At 43.6% G+C, this 18,320-nt stretch overlaps 1 protein-coding gene across 1 annotated transcript in view; it reads left to right on the top strand.

Moving 5' to 3' along the window:
- DSCAM (DS cell adhesion molecule) overlaps positions 1 to 18,320 on the top strand; it is an 828,718-nt gene that overhangs the window by 658,777 nt on the left and 151,621 nt on the right. Inside the window, exons 12-15 of the mRNA XM_054468799.2 lie at positions 7,612 to 7,808; positions 8,839 to 8,935; positions 9,567 to 9,695; positions 17,587 to 17,754. Coding sequence (XP_054324774.1) covers positions 7,612 to 7,808; positions 8,839 to 8,935; positions 9,567 to 9,695; positions 17,587 to 17,754 — 591 coding nt within the window. The remainder of the gene's footprint in view (positions 1 to 7,611; positions 7,809 to 8,838; positions 8,936 to 9,566; positions 9,696 to 17,586; positions 17,755 to 18,320) is intronic.

Below are 18,320 nucleotides of genomic sequence, written 5' to 3'. Positions count from 1 at the left end.
GCTGTATTCAGGAAACCCATCTCACGTGCAGAGACACACATAGGCTCAAAATAAAAGGATGGAGGAAGACCTACCAAGCAAATGGAAAACAAAAAAAGGCAGGGGTTGCAATCCTAGTCTCTGATAAAACAGACTTTAAACCAACAAAGATCAAAAGAGACAAAGAAGGCCATTACATGATGGTAAAGGGATTAATTCAACAAGAAGAGCTAACTATCCTAAATATATATGCACCCAATACAGGAGCACCCAGATTCATAAAGCAAGTCCTGAGTGACCTACAAAGAGACTTAGACTCCCACACATTAATAATGGGAGACTTTAACACCCCACTGTCAACATTAGACAGATCAACGAGACAGAAAGTCAACAAGGATACCCAGGAATTGAACTCAGCTCTGCACCAAGCAGACCTAATAGACATCTACAGAACTCTCCACCCCAAATCAACAGAATATACATTTTTTTCAGCACCACACTACACCTATTCCAAAATTGACCATATCCTTGGAAGTAAAGCTCTCCTCAATAAATGTAAAAGAACAGAAATTGTAACAAACTGTCTCTCAGATCACAGTGCAATCAAGCTAGAACTCAGGATTAAGAATCTCACTCAAAACCGCTCAACTACGTGGAAACTGAACAACCTGCTCCTGAATGACTACTGGGTACATAACGAAATGAAGGCAGAAATAAAGATGTTCTTTGAAACCAACGAGAACCAAGACACAACATACCAGAATCTCTGGGATGCATTCAAAGCAGTGTGTAGAGGGAAATTTATAGCACTAAATGCCCACAAGAGAAAGCAGGAAAGATCCAAAATTGACACCCTAACATCACAATTAACAGAACTAGAAAAGCAAGAGCAAACACATTCAAAAGCTAGCAGAAGGCAAGAAATAACTAAAATCAGAGCAGAACTGAAGGAAATAGAGACACAAAAAACCCTTCAAAAAATAAATGAATCCAGGAGCTGGTTTTTTGAAAGGATCAACAAAATTGATAGACCGCTAGCAAGATTAATAAAGAAAAAAAGAGAGAAGAATCAAATAGATGCAATAAAAAATGATAAAGGGGATATCACCACCGATCCCACAGAAATACAAACTACCATCAGAGAATATTACAAACACCTCTATGCAAATAAACTAGAAAATCTAGAAGAAATGGATAAATTCCTCAACAGATACACCCTCCCAAGACTAAACCAGGAAGAAGTTGAATCTCTGAATAGACCAATAACAGGAGCTGAAATTGTGGCAATAATCAATAGCTTACCAACCAAAAAAAGTCCAGGACCAGATGGGTTCACAGCCGAATTCTACCAGAGGTACAAGGAGGAGCTGGTACCATTCCTTCTGAAACTATTCCAATCAATAGAAAAAGAGGGAATCCTCCCTAACTCATTTTATGAGGCCAGCATCATCCTGATACCAAAGCCTGGCAGAGACACAACAAAAAAAGAGAATTTTAGACCAATATCCTTGATGAACATTGATGCAAAAATCCTCAATAAAATACTGGCAAACAGAATCCAGCAGCACATCAAAAAGCTTATCCACCATGATCAAGTGGGCTTCATCCCTGGGATGCAAGGCTGGTTCAATATACGCAAATCAATAAATGTAATCCAGCATATAAACAGAACCAAAGACAAAAACCACATGATTATCTCAATAGATGCAGAAAAGGCCTTTGACAAAATTCAACAACCCTTCATGCTAAAAACTCTCAATAAATTAGGAATTGATGGGACGTATCTCAAAATAATAAGAGCTATTTATGACAAACCCACAGCCAATATCATACTGAATGGGCAAAAACTGGAAGCATTCCCTTTGAAAACTGGCACAAGACAGGGATGCCCTCTCTCGCCACTTCTATTCAACATAGTGTTGGAAGTTCTGGCCAGGGCAATTAGGCAGGAGAAGGAAATCAAGGGTATTCAATTAGGAAAAGAGGAAGTCAAATTGTCCCTGTTTGCAGATGACATGATAGTATATCTAGAAAACCCCATTGTCTCAGCCCAAAATCTCCTTAAGCTGATAAGCAACTTCAGCAAAGTCTCAGGATACAAAATCAATGTGCAAAAATCACAAGCATTCTTATACATCAATAACAGACAAACAGAGAGCCAAATCATGAGTGAACTCCCATTCACAATTGCTTCAAAGAGAATAAAATACCTAGGAATCCAACTTACAAGGGATGTGAAAGACCTCTTCAAGGAGAACTACAAACCACTGCTCAAGGAAATAAAAGAGGATACAAACAAATGGAAGAACATTCCATGCTCATGGGTAGGAAGAATCAATATCATGAAAATGGCCATCCTTCCCAAGGTAATTTACAGATTCAATGCCATCCCCATCAAGCTACCAATGACTTTCTTCACAGAATTGGAAAAAACTACTTTAAAGTTCATATGGAACCAAAAAAGAGCCCGCATCGCCAAGTCAATCCTAAGCCAAAAGAACAAAGCTGGAGGCATCACGCTACCTGACTTCAAACTATACTACAAGGCTACAGTAACCAAAACAGCATGGTACTGGTACCAAAACAGAGATATAGATCAATGGAACAGAACAGAGCCCTCAGAAATAATGCCACATATCTACAACCATCTGATCTTTGACAAACCTGAGAAAAACAAGAAATGGGGAAAGGATTCCCTATTTAATAAATGGTGCTGGGAAAACTGGCTAGCCATATGTAGAAAGCTGAAACTGGATCCCTTCCTTACACCTTATACAAAAATCAATTCAAGATGGATTAAAGACTTAAATGTTAGACCTAAAACCATAAAAACCCTAGAAGAAAACCTAGGCAATACCATTCAGGACATAGGCATGGGCAAGGACTTCATGTCTAAAACACCAAAAGCAATGGCAACAAAAGCCAAAATTCACAAATGGGATCTAATTAAACTAAAGAGCTTCTGCACAGCAAAGGAAACTACCATCAGAGTGAACAGGCAACCTACAAAATGGGAGAAAATTTTCGCAACCTACTCATCTGACAAAGGGCTAATATCCAGAATCTACAATGAACTCCAACAAATTTACAAGAAAAAAACAAACAACCCCATCAAAAAGTGGGCGAAGGACATGAACAGACACTTCTCAAAAGAAGACATTTATGCAGCCAAAAAACACATGAAAAAATGCTCACCATCACTGGCCATCAGAGAAATGCAAATCAAAACCACAATGAGATACCATCTCACACCAGTTAGAATGGCGATCATTAAAAAGTCAGGAAACAACAGGTGCTGGAGAGGATGTGGAGAAATAGGAACACTTTTACACTGTTGGTGGGACTGTAAACTAGTTCAACCCTTGTGGAAGTCAGTGTGGCGATTCCTCAGGGATCTAGAACTAGAAATTCCATTCGACCCAGCCATCCCATTACTGGGTATATACCCAAAGGACTATAAATCATGCTGCTATAAAGACACATGCACACGTATGTTTATTGCCGCATTATTCACAATAGCAAAGACTTGGAACCAACCCAAATGTCCAACAATGATAGACTGGATTAAGAAAATGTGGCACATATACACCATGGAATACTATGCAGCCATAAAAAATGATGAGTTCATGTCCTTTGTAGGGACATGGATGAAATTGGAAATCATCATTCTCAGTAAACTATCGCAAGAACAAAAAACCAAACACCGCATATTCTCACTCATAGGTGGGAATTGAACAATGAGAACACATGGACACAGGAAGGGGAACATCACACTTCGGGGACTGTTGTTGGTTGGGGGGAGGGGGGAGGGATAGCATTGGGAGATATACCTAATGCTAGATGACGAGTTGGTGGGTGCAGCGCACCAGCATGGCACATGTATACATATGTAACTTACCTGCACATTGGGCACATGTACCATAAAACCTAAAGTATAATAATAATAATAATAATAATAATAACAATAAAAGAAAAAAAGGAAAAATATTTATAGTATAATTATAATATTTCTAGTATAATTACTCATAATAGCCCCAAAGAAACAACCCCAGTGTGCATCAGTGGGTGAGTGGATTTAAAAAATGCAGTATATCCGTGCACTGCAATATCATTTAGCAATAAAAAGGAACAAAGTACTATGCTGTGACATGGATGAACCTTGACAACATTATGCTTAGTGAAAAAAATCCAGAAAGCTAGATACTAAAGAATACATGCTATATGATTCCATTTATTTAAAAATGGTCAAAAAAGGCAATAGAGGGACTGTGTTAGTCTGTTTTTTTAAAGACATACCTGAGACTGGGTAATTTATAAAGGAAGGAGGCTTAACTGACTCACAGTCCTACGTGACTAGAGAAGCCTCAGGAAACTTACAATCATGGTGAAAGGGGAAGCAAACATGTGCTTATTCACATGGCGGCAGGAAGGAGAAGTGCAGAGTAAAGGGCGGAAAGCCCCTCATAAAACCATTAGCTCTTGTGAGGCCTCACTCACTATCACGAGAACAGCATGGAGGTAACCACCCCTATGATTCAATTATCTCCCACCAGGCCCCTCCCATGACACATGGGGATTGTGGAAACTACAATTCAAGATGAGAATTGGGTGGGGACACAGCCAAACCATATCAGGGAGAGAAGGTAAATTAGTGATTGCTTAGAACTTGAGGGGGAAAAGAGAAATGACTGCAAATGGGCAGGATAAATCTTTTGGGGTAATGTAAATGCTCTAAGATTTGATTCAGTGATGATTATGCAACTGTATATATTTGTATTCAGGTTATAATGGTATATATGTATAAGTACTGGATAATATAAATATATTTGTAATGGGTTGAATAGTATCCCCAAAAATTAATGTCCCCTTAGAACCTTGGATATGACCTTATATGGAAATAGAGTCTTTGCAAATATAATTCATTAAGAAGAGATCGTACTGCGTTACGGTAGGTCCTAAATCCAGTGACTGGTATCCTCATAAGAAGTCCATGTGAAAAGACACAGAAACAGTCAAAGAAGAATGTAAATTATGTGAAGATAAGGCAGAAGCTGAAGTTTTGCTGCCAGAAGCCAAGGAATGCCTGGGGCCACCAGAAGCTGGAAGAGGCAAGGAAGGGTCTTCCTCTAGAGCTTTTAGAGGGAGCATGGCTCTGCTGTCAATTTGATTTTGGAATTCCAGGCTCCAGAACTATGAGAGAAGAAATTTCTGTTATTATAAGCCACATAGATTCTAGTAATTTGTTACAGGCACTCTAGGAAGCTAATGCAATATTAAGTGTACAACTGAATTGCACACTTAAAACAGGTGAATTTTATGGTATGAATATTATACCACAATAAAGCTGTTAATAAAAATAAACATTTTTCTTTTATAGGCTAGGGGAAGGGGGTGATCAGAACCAAAGGCCGGGGACAGTACAGCCAGTTTTGCTGCATCTCAGAAATGCCAGAAGAGGAATTTCACAACAGTTGTGAGCAACTCTCTTTGATATGCAGGACTCTTGGTGCCTCTTTCTTGAGTCACCAATTTGCCTACTTTCCATCTTATTACACAGTCAGTGCTGTGGGGCGCATCTCTGCCACATGGCTGCTGACTCTAGAGAAACTCCCAAATGTAGGTTCTTCTGTGGGTGTTCAGGCTACGGAACTGGTAGTATTTTTGACGTTTCATTATATGTCTCAAACCTCTCTGGTAAGCCATGGGAAAAGACATGGCCCAGTATGTGCCAGTCTTAGAAGAAGCCACAGTGTTTCTATGGTCAAGTACCTTGGAAGTCTTATGAGGCAAGCAATCAAGTACATAGTCTGAGCTTGACCTCAGAAATGGGGGAAGGGAGCTTCTTCCTGTGATTGGGGAAATGAGATTAAAAAGCAAATAAAAAGATAGTTATGTTTTGATGAATTTTCAAACCTTTCTAGTCCTTTTCATTAACATCTTGTTCCTTTATCATATTTTAAAAATATCTTTAAACATTCTTGCATAGTTATTTTGCAGTCTGTATCTGACAACTCTATCATCTGAAGTCCTGGGAGGCCGGTTCTCAATCATGGTGTTAGTTTTCTCATGTGTTCTTTAGTTTTAGTTTGTGAGCTCATGGCCAGCAGGGCTTTATCTGGGTGCATTTCAGGGGGCCTGGACAGAGGACACATTCTTCTAGAGTATGTTAGCTTTTGCTAGGCTCCTCAGGCCATTATCAAATTACGGTCACCTTCATGTTAATGCTTTAGCATGAATTTGACTACAGACCTACGTAGAGTCAGTCCAGTTTTATAAATTCTCAGGGGAGAGATTGTTTTTCTACATATATAACACAAGCTGAGGCAGCTTTCTTCTCTCTTTGCCTTTGTGGATTTTTATTTATTATTATCATTATTATTTTGGTTATATACTTTCTGTCAAGATAGAACCCTTTGAGGAGCCTGGCTTTGGAGGTCTCACATTTAATGTCATGCCTCTCAGGTAGTCAAAGCACCACCGTTATATTACCTCTGGCTTTTCACTATCAGCTTTTGTGTTTGGTCTCTGGTTTTTCTCTCACTTTCTGATAAGCTTAGTATGCATTTTAAAAAGTGTTTGTTATATGCAATCTACAATTTATAGGTGGCTTGTGGAATTGGGGTGGGATCTGGTGTCATCTATTGCCAAGAAAAGAAGTCTATGTATTAGACTTCTTTTAATTTTGATGTGGGAAAAGGAAACTTGAGAAGCTTCACAAATAAAGGGTTCCCTTTTCTCAGTAAATTGGAGATGAGATTCTCTGCTATAAGTTATGGAAGAAGGACAGGTTTGAGGTCTCCAGTGACTGATAAAGGTTTGCAAGGTTTGTAACAACTGTGGGAGATGGGCATTGTGAAGAGTGGTTACAAGGACTGGTTAGCAGCAATAAGGGATTCACCTAAAGTTGACTAAAAGTGGAAGTTTTATCCCCATTGTTTAAAATGATAGTTAGAAACCAGTAACATCATTGTATTAGTCCGTTTTCATGCTGCTGATACAGACATGCCCGAGACTGGGCTATTTACAAAAGAAAGAGGTTTAATGGGCTTACAGTTCCATGTGGCTGAGGAGGCCTCACGACCATGATGGAAGGCAAGGAGGAGCAAGTCACATCTTACATGGATGGCAGCAGGCAAAGAGAAAGCACTTGTGCAGAGAAAATCCCGTTTTTAAAACCATCAGATCTCGTAAGACTTACTCACTATCATGAGAACAGTATGGGAAAGATCCACCTCTGTGATTCAATTACCCCCCACCAGGTTCCTCCCATGAAACATGAGAATGAATTATGGGCATACAATTCAAGATGAGATTTGGGTGGGGACACAGCCAAACCATATCAATCATTCTGGGTGTGCTAAGGGACATAGGCCATAGCCCTCAACAGGGTTGGAAGAGCAACGTGCCGTGGATATGAAATGGCATGGCAGTTTCTGCCGAGGGCTCACTTACTCGAGTTTCATTTTTCTGCTGCCTTTCTTTTATTTTGCTGGAGAGTCCAACTCAGCAGTTTCTTGAATAAATTTCATTTCGAAGAAATATCTCTTGAAGCATGATTTACCTGAGTGTTTTGCCAGGGAAAATCAAGAACCCTGCTTTGCTGAACAAGTTGCGTCCCTTTTGGTTTTTCAGTTCCTGCAATGATAACATCCTATCCAAATACTACCCTGGCCACGCAGGGGCAGAAAAAGGAGATGAGCTGCACGGCGCATGGTGAGAAGCCCATTATAGTCCGCTGGGAGAAGGAGGACCGAATCATTAACCCTGAGATGGCCCGTTATCTTGTGTCCACCAAGGAGGCGGGAGAAGAGGTGATTTCTACTCTGCAGGTAAAAGCATGGCAAATACAACACAATGGAACGAACTTTATTGGAAGAATAAGTCTTTCCTTTCACAGATAAGTAGCAGATAATCTTTTGGAATTTATTTACGAAGCACTATTTCTCTCCCCTTTCACACAGCGAGATTAGTGAAGTAGCCTTCAAAAACAGTACTTCAGCCTAAGTGTTATTAAGAATAGGGTTATTATGAACACAGCAGGGAACCCAACTGTAGTTAAAAAAAAAAGTGAGAAATAAGGTTTTTAAATGACAGTTAATCCTTGAGGAATGACAGCCTACGCTGTGTGCATGTTTTAACTTCCTGCAAAAAGAAAAATGAGATGGGCTTTGGGACAAAAATATTATCATAAAAGCTATCTTGCTTCTTTGGAAAAATCCACAATAAAAAAAAAATCTGTTGTTAAAAGAGGATCACAAAAGCTAGAGAAAAGGACTGTGAGTAGTGAACTGGTTTGTGCTGTTATCATGCGGTTGGAGGATGATACTGTAGCACACACAGGGTGGGGAGGTGGGGAAGCCCTGTGTTTGAAATGCTTATATTGGCTCTCAGACAAGGGTCCATTCCTGGAATCCTCCTAGAAAAGGAATCTGATGCAAGTCTTGCTGGCCCCCACCCCTGGCTGCAGTATTTAATCTGTCTCTTTAGGCATGGTTGCTTTGGATACCATGAAAAAAAATGTATATGTGGGATATATATCAAGCTGACCACGACATCCTATATAAATTACACATCCAATTTAATGAGCTGCACCTGACATGGATAATGTACATGAATCCTATTCATCCGCCTACTTTCAATTACACTGAAATAATTTGTCCTCAGAGGGATACGTGCATGTGTGTGATTTAGTATGTGAGTCTGGAGGAGTAGGGGTTTTGTGAGTGTGTGTGCGTGTGAGTGTACCTGTGTGTGTGCTGGGCATGGCAGGAGAACTGAAAGAGTGGAGAGAGAGAGCTTTACGGCCCGAAGTCATTTTGCCTACTGAAGAAGATGAATTTCTTTCTGCTTTACACATAGATTTTGCCAACTGTGAGAGAAGATTCTGGTTTCTTTTCCTGCCATGCTATTAATTCTTATGGGGAGGACCGTGGAATAATTCAGCTCACAGTGCAAGGTAGGAAGATGATAGCATAAGAGAATAAACACAGTCATTTCAGGATGGGAGCTGTATGCTCAGCCTCGGGCATCTGTGTGGCCTCAACTTGCCATGTAACACTTCCTAATTCCCAGGAAATTTTGAATATGTAAAATGTCAGTGCCAAAGCAGAATTTTGCAGTGCCTGTGATTATGTCAAAGTAAAGCCCCCAAACAGGGAACGAAGCCCTTAGAGGAACCAGTCAAGATGACGAGCCCATGACAGTCAAGCCGCATGCACACAAGTACAGCGGTGGAATTTCTTTGCTCAATTTTAGGAATCCATGTACTAGATGACCAGAATGAAAGGGAAGTTTAACATTTGGAGCCACAATATGTTTTGAGTTAGAGATCCAAACTAGAATAGTGACATTTTATATCCTCCAGGCTTGGTCCAGTTCTTAAGGGCTATGAAAATTGGAAGTCTTGGGAAAGTGGAATTTCTCTTCCCTAAAATGTGATTAGGAAAAAGAAAATGCTTCCAAATAAAAAGCTTCTGTTCTTGTCTAATGCAGACAAATCGTTTGTGAGTCATGCTCAGCATTTCCACTAGCGTTTCATGTCAGAGCTCTGTTTGAACTAACTCGGAGTCTTTCTGTTGATGGCGCAGAGCCCCCAGACCCTCCCGAAATTGAGATCAAAGATGTCAAAGCACGCACAATCACGCTCAGGTGGACCATGGGGTTTGATGGAAACAGCCCCATCACAGGCTACGATATTGAATGCAAAAATAAATCAGGTAAGTTCTTTACTTCCTCCAGCTTCATTTCCACCTCAGAAAGTTCCTTTATTTTTCTCCTTATTAATGTGTTTTACCTATAAGCGCACAGCTCAGCTCACAGGAGCTCAGAGGGCACCATTTCCCCCAGTCTCCTTGCTGGAAGCACATCCTGGCTTTCTGCTGTGGGAGTGGAGTTTTGTGTTGAGGCTCAGCTCTGCTTCTTTCTTTTTTAGCCAGCCCAGACTTCAGTCTTGCTTCCTGCTGGACTCCTTGATATTGCAGCTGCCTGTTGGCATGTGGGCAGTGGCTGATGGAGACAGGCCCCCACCATGACCTTTTCTATCTCACCTGCTCCCTTCACTTCCCATTTCCCCAGTTGGGTGACTTTTGTAGAGCCTGAGCCCATGTCCTGCACCCAGAGCATTGAGCTCGAGCTGTGCTTGGTGTCGGTCGGATAAACTTTGCAGTGGTGGTTGGTGCAGAAAAAGGAAAATTCACTCTGGAGCAATCTCCTGGAAATGCTCAGGGACCATCGGCGACACTGGCTGCTGCACCCAGGACCACTCAGCCCAGAGCCCATAAATAAAACTGACCCTGCTGCCAGGGCCACTGCAGGTGTGCCCATTCATTGCCTTCAAGGAACAATGCCGGGGCCATTTTGAACTTCATGATGCATTGGGCGAGGGTGGAATACCACCACTGTGGCCTCTAGTCAGAATTGTTACTGTGTCTCATAAAAGATATGAGGAATTCGAGCACCACCAGCACGGGAAGGGTTAATAAAATCCTTCTAGGCCACAAAAGCGGCTTTATTTTTCACTTCCTGGACACCGCACGTTATTTCAGATTACCCAGTTGTGACCCATTTAATATCTTTGGCACTAAAGCTGTAGTAAAAAATCAAGCTCAAGGCAGCTGGGAACCACAGGTCAGGAGTGAGGAAACGTTTCAGCAAGAGCACGCCAGGAACAGAGGCAGGAAATGGTGACTGCAAAGGAAAGCCGAGGGGTGACTCTTCGGGAATTCAGGAGAACAGAATTTGAAGATTGAGAAGATATGGATCAAAGCAAAAAATTGTGTTTTGAAAAGTAGTATCTGTGACTTGCTGGGTTGGAAATGCACGTAAGAAAAGATGGAATGACTCAGGTCATCGGCCTCTGAGTTGCACGTGGGGACCTAGAAGTGAGGTGTCACTTACACAAAGTCTGAGGAAGGGCCTTCCAGGGGTTGATTGGACTGCACGTCTCACCGTAGCCAAGAAATGCTGCAGAGCCAGGGCCTGGGCTCAGGGATGAGGCGCAGTGACCTGGGGGGCTTGCCCAAGACAGTGCTGAGCTAAACAAGCGTCTTTTGGGGACTAGGACGAACAGGTTTCCCAAGGGCTCAGGGAGGAGAGGCTGACCTTGCCTTTGTTCTAAAGAAGTGGGATTACAAGTTCATGTATACAGGTCTTGAAGTGAAGCAAATGCTTCTTAGGTGAGGCAGGCACATTTCAACAGAAACTGGCCTGGAACTTAGTGACAGTGATGAGAGCTCAAACAGATGCAATGAGCACCGTGGGGACAGGGACAGCCCTTTGTCTCACTGGCTGTGCACTGGCTATGGGGCTGCAGGCTGCCCGTGCTGTTGGTGCCAGAGCACACAGGAGGCCTCTCCTAGTGGAGCAGCTCAGGACCTCCCCTGTCTTCATGGAGGATCGGGCATTGCTGGATGCTGGTGGCGGGCCTAGGCTCAGTGGTTTGGGACCCAGCTCGTGTGGGATTCGCTGCTGGGCCTGTGTTGCACCAGCTCTGCACCTTCGCTTGCTCATCTCACCTGTGAAGCGGGCACTGCTGCATCCACCTCAAAGGACTGGCAAGGAGACCAAAAAGGCCACCAGCTGCCCTCTGCCTGGAGTCCTCCCTTCCCTGGGCCACCCAGTTACTACCCGCTCCATAGATCTCAATTCTCAGGTGCTCACCCAGCTCCTTCTCCCTTTCAATCTGGGCAGGTGGTATTATGGGTCGTTATACATGTATCTCTGTGATTACTGACAAATATACTGATTAATGCATTTCACCTCCACCACGCTAGAGGCTCCTTGGGGGCTCCCTGCACCTAGTAGGTCTATTTTCACCCAGCTCATTTCTCCAACACCCAGCACCCAACATGTGGAGACACTCAATGGAAATTGGTGAACTCTAAGAAGGGAAGACATTGAAAACGCTTTCCTCGATGTCTGGAGCATACTCAACATCTAATAGGTGGTAGCTTTTAGATTGCTCCAGCATGCAGGAAAATGCTTATGAGTAAAATGCCTCTAAAACCCTCTGTGTTAAACTACTTGCTCAGCATCTAAGAGTCCTCACTATCTCCTTACTCCCCAGGAGTTTCCCAAAGGCAGGGACTCTGGTTCTCTGTATCCTGGGATCCCCAGCACCCAGCACAATGTCAAGTGAAGAGCGTACTGTAAATGTTTATTGCATTTAATTTACATGCAATTGAAATCTAAGAAACATTATTATCAACAGCATCTTTAAATGTATAAATTGATCATGGTTTATATAACCAAAGCAGGAAAGCTCCTTGTCTATAAAGCTGAGTACAGGCGGGATTGAGGGATACTCTTTTCCATCCTTCATGCCCTACTTCAACGAGAGACAGGGCCAGTGGTGTGGCTAAGATGTTTATGCAGCCCTGGAGCAAGTCATTTTAAGGGGCAGCATGGGTCCCAGGAGAATCACTGGGGAAAAGCCCACAGGACAAGCAGATCCAAGTCCATGACCAAGGTCTCTACCAGGACCCTGCAGAACTTCCATTACTTTCAGTTTGGAAGCCCTGGGAGGAAGGAGCTGTGCTGAGAGTAGACAGCACCTGTACTCACTGCTGTATGAGGTGTGTTAGTCAGATTTTTCATGTATTAGTTTCTTCCTCAAGAAATCTTTGGTGTATAAAAATTACAACCATAATTTAAGTGAGTGTAGTTTTAGACTGAGTACATAGAAAACTGATCCTTCAAGTATTAATAACAGCCTAAATGTCACTTCTTCCAGGAAGCCTTCCCTGACTACCTATTCCCCTTCACTATTCATAGCATGTCTTGGAACACTTGGTGGGCTTGTGACTATTAATTTACTAACCGTACGCCCACTGAACAGTTGTCCCCCTATGGGCCATAGTGAGCCCTGAGGGCTGGAATTGTGTCTGACAAACCTTATGCTATGTCCCTGTGCCCCTCATAGTGCCTGACATGTATACTAGACTCATAATAACCATTAGTCAAATTGTTGACTCTCAACCTCTGTTTTAGGCAATGGTGAAATTATCCCCCCAAAAGTTTTCCTTTACTTTTCATTAATTTTCAAAGAAAGCAGCATATAACCAATGTATTAAAGTACTTCACATTCATAACAGAAAGAACTTCTGCAAGTGACCATTCACTCTATGCTTGAACAATCCGAGAAACAGAAACTCACTAACCCAGGGAGCACAGCTCTGCCTTTGGCCAGCTGTGACTGCTACAAGTTCTTACATTTATTGCACCAAAATAGACCTTCCTGGATCCAGCGTCTGTCCTCCCACCTCTTAACTGTTTGGCCAAATGACAGTCCTCCCGGGATTTGACAACAGATGACTTTCCTTGGTTTACTATTTTCCAGGAAACACTGAACATCCCAAGTCCTTGTTATTGTATCTCCTGTCATCATCTCCTGCCCCCCTAACTCTGGTCATGCCCAGTGGCAGCACCAGAGGCATCATCTGACCAGGCACAGGCACAATGAAGCTGTCCCTTCCTTATCCAGAATATTCTTCTTCTCCCATAGCTGGCAATTACACAGGTTGCCTTGGTTGCCATATTTTCTGATTCCCAGGGACTACTGCTTCTCCTCTACAAGGACCCAAGGCCACCTTTAATATCCCTTCGAGCATATTGTCTGGGGACCTCCAGCAGATTCGTCTGCAGTTTGCTGCCTCCCTTTATTCCCTTCCTTGGAAGGCAGCCTGCCCTTCAGAGTCTGTTCCTGTGGTGGCCATCTCCTGTCCACAGGTTCTCTTGTTGCCCCTCCTGTTCACGGTTTCTCTGGTGGCCCGCCTGTCCACAGTTCCTCTGGTGGCCCCTTCTGTCCACAGTTTCTCTGGTAACCCCCTCCTGTCTACGGTTTCTCTAGTGGCCCCTGCTGCCCACGGTTCCTCTGGTAGCCCCCCCGTCTACGGTTTCTCTGGTAACCCCCTCCTGTCCACGGTTTCTCTGGTAACCCCCTCCTGTCCACAGTTTCCCTGGTGGCCCCTCCTGTCCACGGTTTCTCTGCTGGCCCCTCCTGCCCACGGTTCCTCTGGTGGCCCCTCCTGTCCACAGTTTCCCTAGTGGCCCCTCCTGTCCACGGTTTCCCTGGTGGCCCCTCCTGTCCACGGTTTCTCTGCTGGCCCCTCCTGTCCACAGTTTTTCTGGTACGTCCCTGCAATCCACAGTTTCTCTGGTACCTCTCTCCTTTCCACGGTTTCTCTGTTGGCCTCTGCTGTCCACAGTTTCTCCAGTGCCTTCATCCTGTCCATGGTGCCTCACGGGTCTCTGACCGGGTTTCAGCACCATGGCAAGCTCTGTCACACCCTGAAAGGTAACCAGGAAACACAGACTCTGACACAGAAGGTGCACACCCCTAGCCCCTCTCCTCTCTTGGGCTTCCCACCCCTAGTTCACCCTGAGGACCGTTATCCTTGAGAAGAATAAGATAGAGAACAAGGGGCTCTCCTGTGTCCCTACACCACCTCCTATTCACCAACATGAAGGGCCCGCTCCTTCTCCCAGCTACCTCTCCATTGTTAAACCTTTCATGTAATTCACCTCCAGAACTTTCAGTCACCTTCACTCATTCTGGTCTTTAGCCTCTAACAGCACTTCTTCATACCAAGTCCGCTCTTATATTAGTCCTTGTTGCTCTTGCATCCACTGGATTTGGGGTATCTGACCCCCAAGGCAAGCTCCCCAGCAAGCACCCAGCGCAATCTCACTGCCTCCTGTCAGCTCTTCACTCCTTCCTCACCTCACAGAGGCTGCGGTGGGACTCTGAACTGCCCCATCCTCCTACACCACCAGTCTCCCTGGAGCAAGCCATGGCATCCTGCACACTCTCTCATGAATGCTTCTGACAACTTCTTCCTAAACCAGGCTGCAACTCTGAGCCTATACAGCCCTCTCAGTCTTCCTACAAACCCACAGATGGTGCAATAATTCTTGGCCAAAGTTTTCTTCTCTTACATTTGACCAAACGATTTCTGTGCATTGTCAAGTCAATAACTTGCCAGAAGGTCTTCTTCTTGGCATATGAGATTTTCAGCGGTGCCTGGAAATGTCGAAATCCTGTCTTATTAGGTGTTTTCAGAGACTATGTGGAGGTCATGCATTACAGAAAAATGACCTTGAACTTGGAGATAACACAGGCGAGGCCAAATCCCAGCCCTTCTTGTTACCAGCTATGTTACAGGGCTTGAGTTTCTTGACTTTCACTAAGAAAATAAAAACCTTACCTTGGCAGGATGTTGTACAATTTTAATCAAATAAAACAGTCTGTCCAAACTATACATCAGAATGACCAAGATAGGGAGCCTTTTTAAAAGCACAGGTTTCTGGGCACCATTCCCCAGAGACTCTGGTTTAGTAGGTCTGAAAGCAGAATTATCAAAAAGCCCCAAGGTGTTTCCAATGTACTCACAGATCTGGGGCCACAGAAGTCAACGTTTGAAAATGCCCAGCACATTGCCCTGATGGGAGGATGAAACTGAAAATTGAGATATAGATATAACTAGGAAGAATGCACCATTGACCAAATAAAAAAGTTCTTAGGAGTAAATCACAAACAGAAATGTATGCATGGACATCCAAGATCTGAAAAGTGGCGAGTGTGACTGGGGAGAGTCTGGGAAGGCCACAGACAGGAAGGTGAAGATGGGCTTTGTAACGGGTCCCCCAGCCCATTGGAGGGAGTCAGTGGTAGTTTCCACAGAGAGGGAGCAAACGCAGCATCAGAGAGGATTTATAAGTCACACTGGGAGATTGTTGAACAAGGCGACGTCACTGAGATAGGGGCTGAGCTAAAGGAACCTATAGGGCATGGATGTGGAGGTGCCCAGTGACCACCAAGAGGGAACTGTCCCCACCCTACCCAGGTCCACCATATGCCTTGGACTGGTGTAAGGGGCTGCAGTCATGGACACTCATATGCCTCTCCAGGCTTCCTGCCAACTCCCAGACAAAAGCCTCCAGTGAAGATGGCTGTATCTTCATTGGCCCCGTCAGTTCCAGAAACTTCCATGTTGCCTGGGCAGAGGCATCAACCACCACAACTACCTACTTCCTCCAGGGGCTACTTAGCAAATGTCTCTGCATCTTGTGGCACCTGGCATTCCTCCTCATCCTCCTAAACATCTCTGCAGAAGGTCTGGTTTTCTCTCTGTGGTACAAGGCTCATAGGTGTGTGCCGTTTCGTTGATATAAAATTTCCTCTCCTCATTTGTCTTCTATTGAATCCCATTCTTCCCTTTGTCATTTTTTTTCCAACTCTTTCTATTTCATGTTTTCCCACCTCTAATCTTCTTGACCCCAAATATGCTTTTTCCTTCTAACTGCAATATTCATTGTCAGCTTTTATTAGGCTTCATTCTCTGAGAAGTTACAATATTTAAAAGCAGTCTTTAAGCCGCATATTTTTTCTTCAATTCCAGAAAATCTCTTGCATTTATGTTTAACTCTGGACAGAGAAGTCCCCTAAACTGCCATACTCACCCTTAGTGTGACGAAGTGATTGGCCCCATTCCCAAGACTCAGTGGTCCATGTATTTGTGGTTTATTTGTTCATCTGTTAAACATTCACGTACTATTTGTCTACTATGAGCCAGGCACTGTGCTAGCACTAGGGATAAAAGACTGGGTATGGCCAGCATGGCCTCTGCCCTCCTGGAGCTTAAAGTTCAGCAGGGAGCACAGATTCAGATTATCCATGGAAGACTTACTTGTGTGGTCAGCACCACCAAGGCAGACCCTGAGGAGGGTGGGAATATGTAGGCACCATCTCTGTCTACTGTCTTGGGGCCTCCTTTGTTCATCCCCAGCCAACACCAGCTGTCGACCACCCACCTACAATCAACAACTGCCCAAACTCTTTTGATATAAGAACCATGTATTGACATTCTCATCCTTGCTTGAAGCCTGAAAACCACCAGATACAAAATGTCACAGATTCAGTGATAACATTTCACACAAAGTAGGTGCTGCTGTTATAATTAGCTGTGGTTGAAAAATAATTCCTACAACCAAGGATTTGGCACTAAATGATTTCAAAAAATAGAATTGAAAAAATATGTTTGGTAATCAGGATTTATTCTGGAATTTGAGATTGGTTTGTATGGGATTATCTTGTTTTTACCACACTCTATTTGGGGAGGAAAGGATCTGATATGGCTTGAAGTTTTGCTGGTTTTCAAATGCCAGGGATTTTGGGGGGGCCCAGGGGTACTATCCAAACCATAGTTCATTGTACTGTCCTATACAATGAGTGCTTACAGTGGCCATCGTCCATTCCACTAACCTGAGCTTCCACCACTGGGATTTGCCTTCTGAGATCTCCCCCAGTCGGCTGATCTGTGCTTCCTCCATCGCCCCTCCCTGAACTCGGCTGGCTTGTTGCCCCATGTCCCTCGCAGCGTGAATAATGAGTGTGGGATGTCACATCCCCTCTGATAGCCAACTCTGCCAGAAAGCTGGAAACATTGCATTGAGAAACCACTTTGAGTGTAATTTTTCTTTCTTTCCGTCTTTTTTTTTTTTTTTTTTTTTTTTTTTTTTGGTTTTTAATTCCTACTTGTGAACTTTCAAAGGCAGAGGAAAAAAACTCACGTCTCTATCTCTTCTTTTTTGAAAAACAAAACCCAAAAGACTCCTGGGATTCTGCTCAGAGAACCAAAGATGTTTCCCCTCAGCTGAACTCGGCCACCATCATTGATATCCACCCTTCCTCCACCTACAGCATCCGCATGTACGCCAAGAACCGGATTGGCAAGAGCGAGCCCAGCAACGAGCTCACCATCACGGCGGACGAGGCAGGTACGTGGGACCGGGCGGAACCTTGCTCCAGAGGAGCCCGGGAGCTAACTCTTGAGGGCTCAGATGCTTAAATGCAGAAGCAGACCTTTGCCCGTGCTAGGCGGAGGTCTTTGATGCGTGCTCTCCGTAGTTCTGTGCCCTGTAAAAAACGCAGACAGCGCTCTGCATCTTACTTTGAAGGCACTGCTCTTCAAATAGGATTTAGTTCAAGTTTCCCATATCCAAGACTTAAAAGAAAGACGTATGAGGCTAACAATCTGGTGAGATTCAAAGAATCATGCCGTTTTACAATTCCTTTGTTTGGACACATGGAATCCAGGTTGACAGGAGAACCGTTAGTGTGTTTCTTTCCTGAGACCCTGTGAAGTCCAGTGTGGGAGGAAGCAGTAACGCTTAACTAGGAATCTGCAAGCATGCTTACTGTGCGGGAGATGTGGGAAGGGGAACAGATTATTTTATTGACTAGAAACATCAATATTTAAAAATAATGTTTTTGCTCTTTTTTCTATTACAAATAACATTATATTTAGTGTTGCAAATTCAGAAGATAGAGATAAGCATTGTGG

Source organism: Pongo pygmaeus, chromosome 22, assembly GCF_028885625.2.
Source record: "Pongo pygmaeus isolate AG05252 chromosome 22, NHGRI_mPonPyg2-v2.0_pri, whole genome shotgun sequence".
Lineage (NCBI taxonomy): Eukaryota > Metazoa > Chordata > Mammalia > Primates > Hominidae > Pongo > Pongo pygmaeus.
The sequence above is the reverse complement of the archived record's forward strand: the minus strand, read 5'-3'. Positions and strand labels throughout refer to the sequence as shown.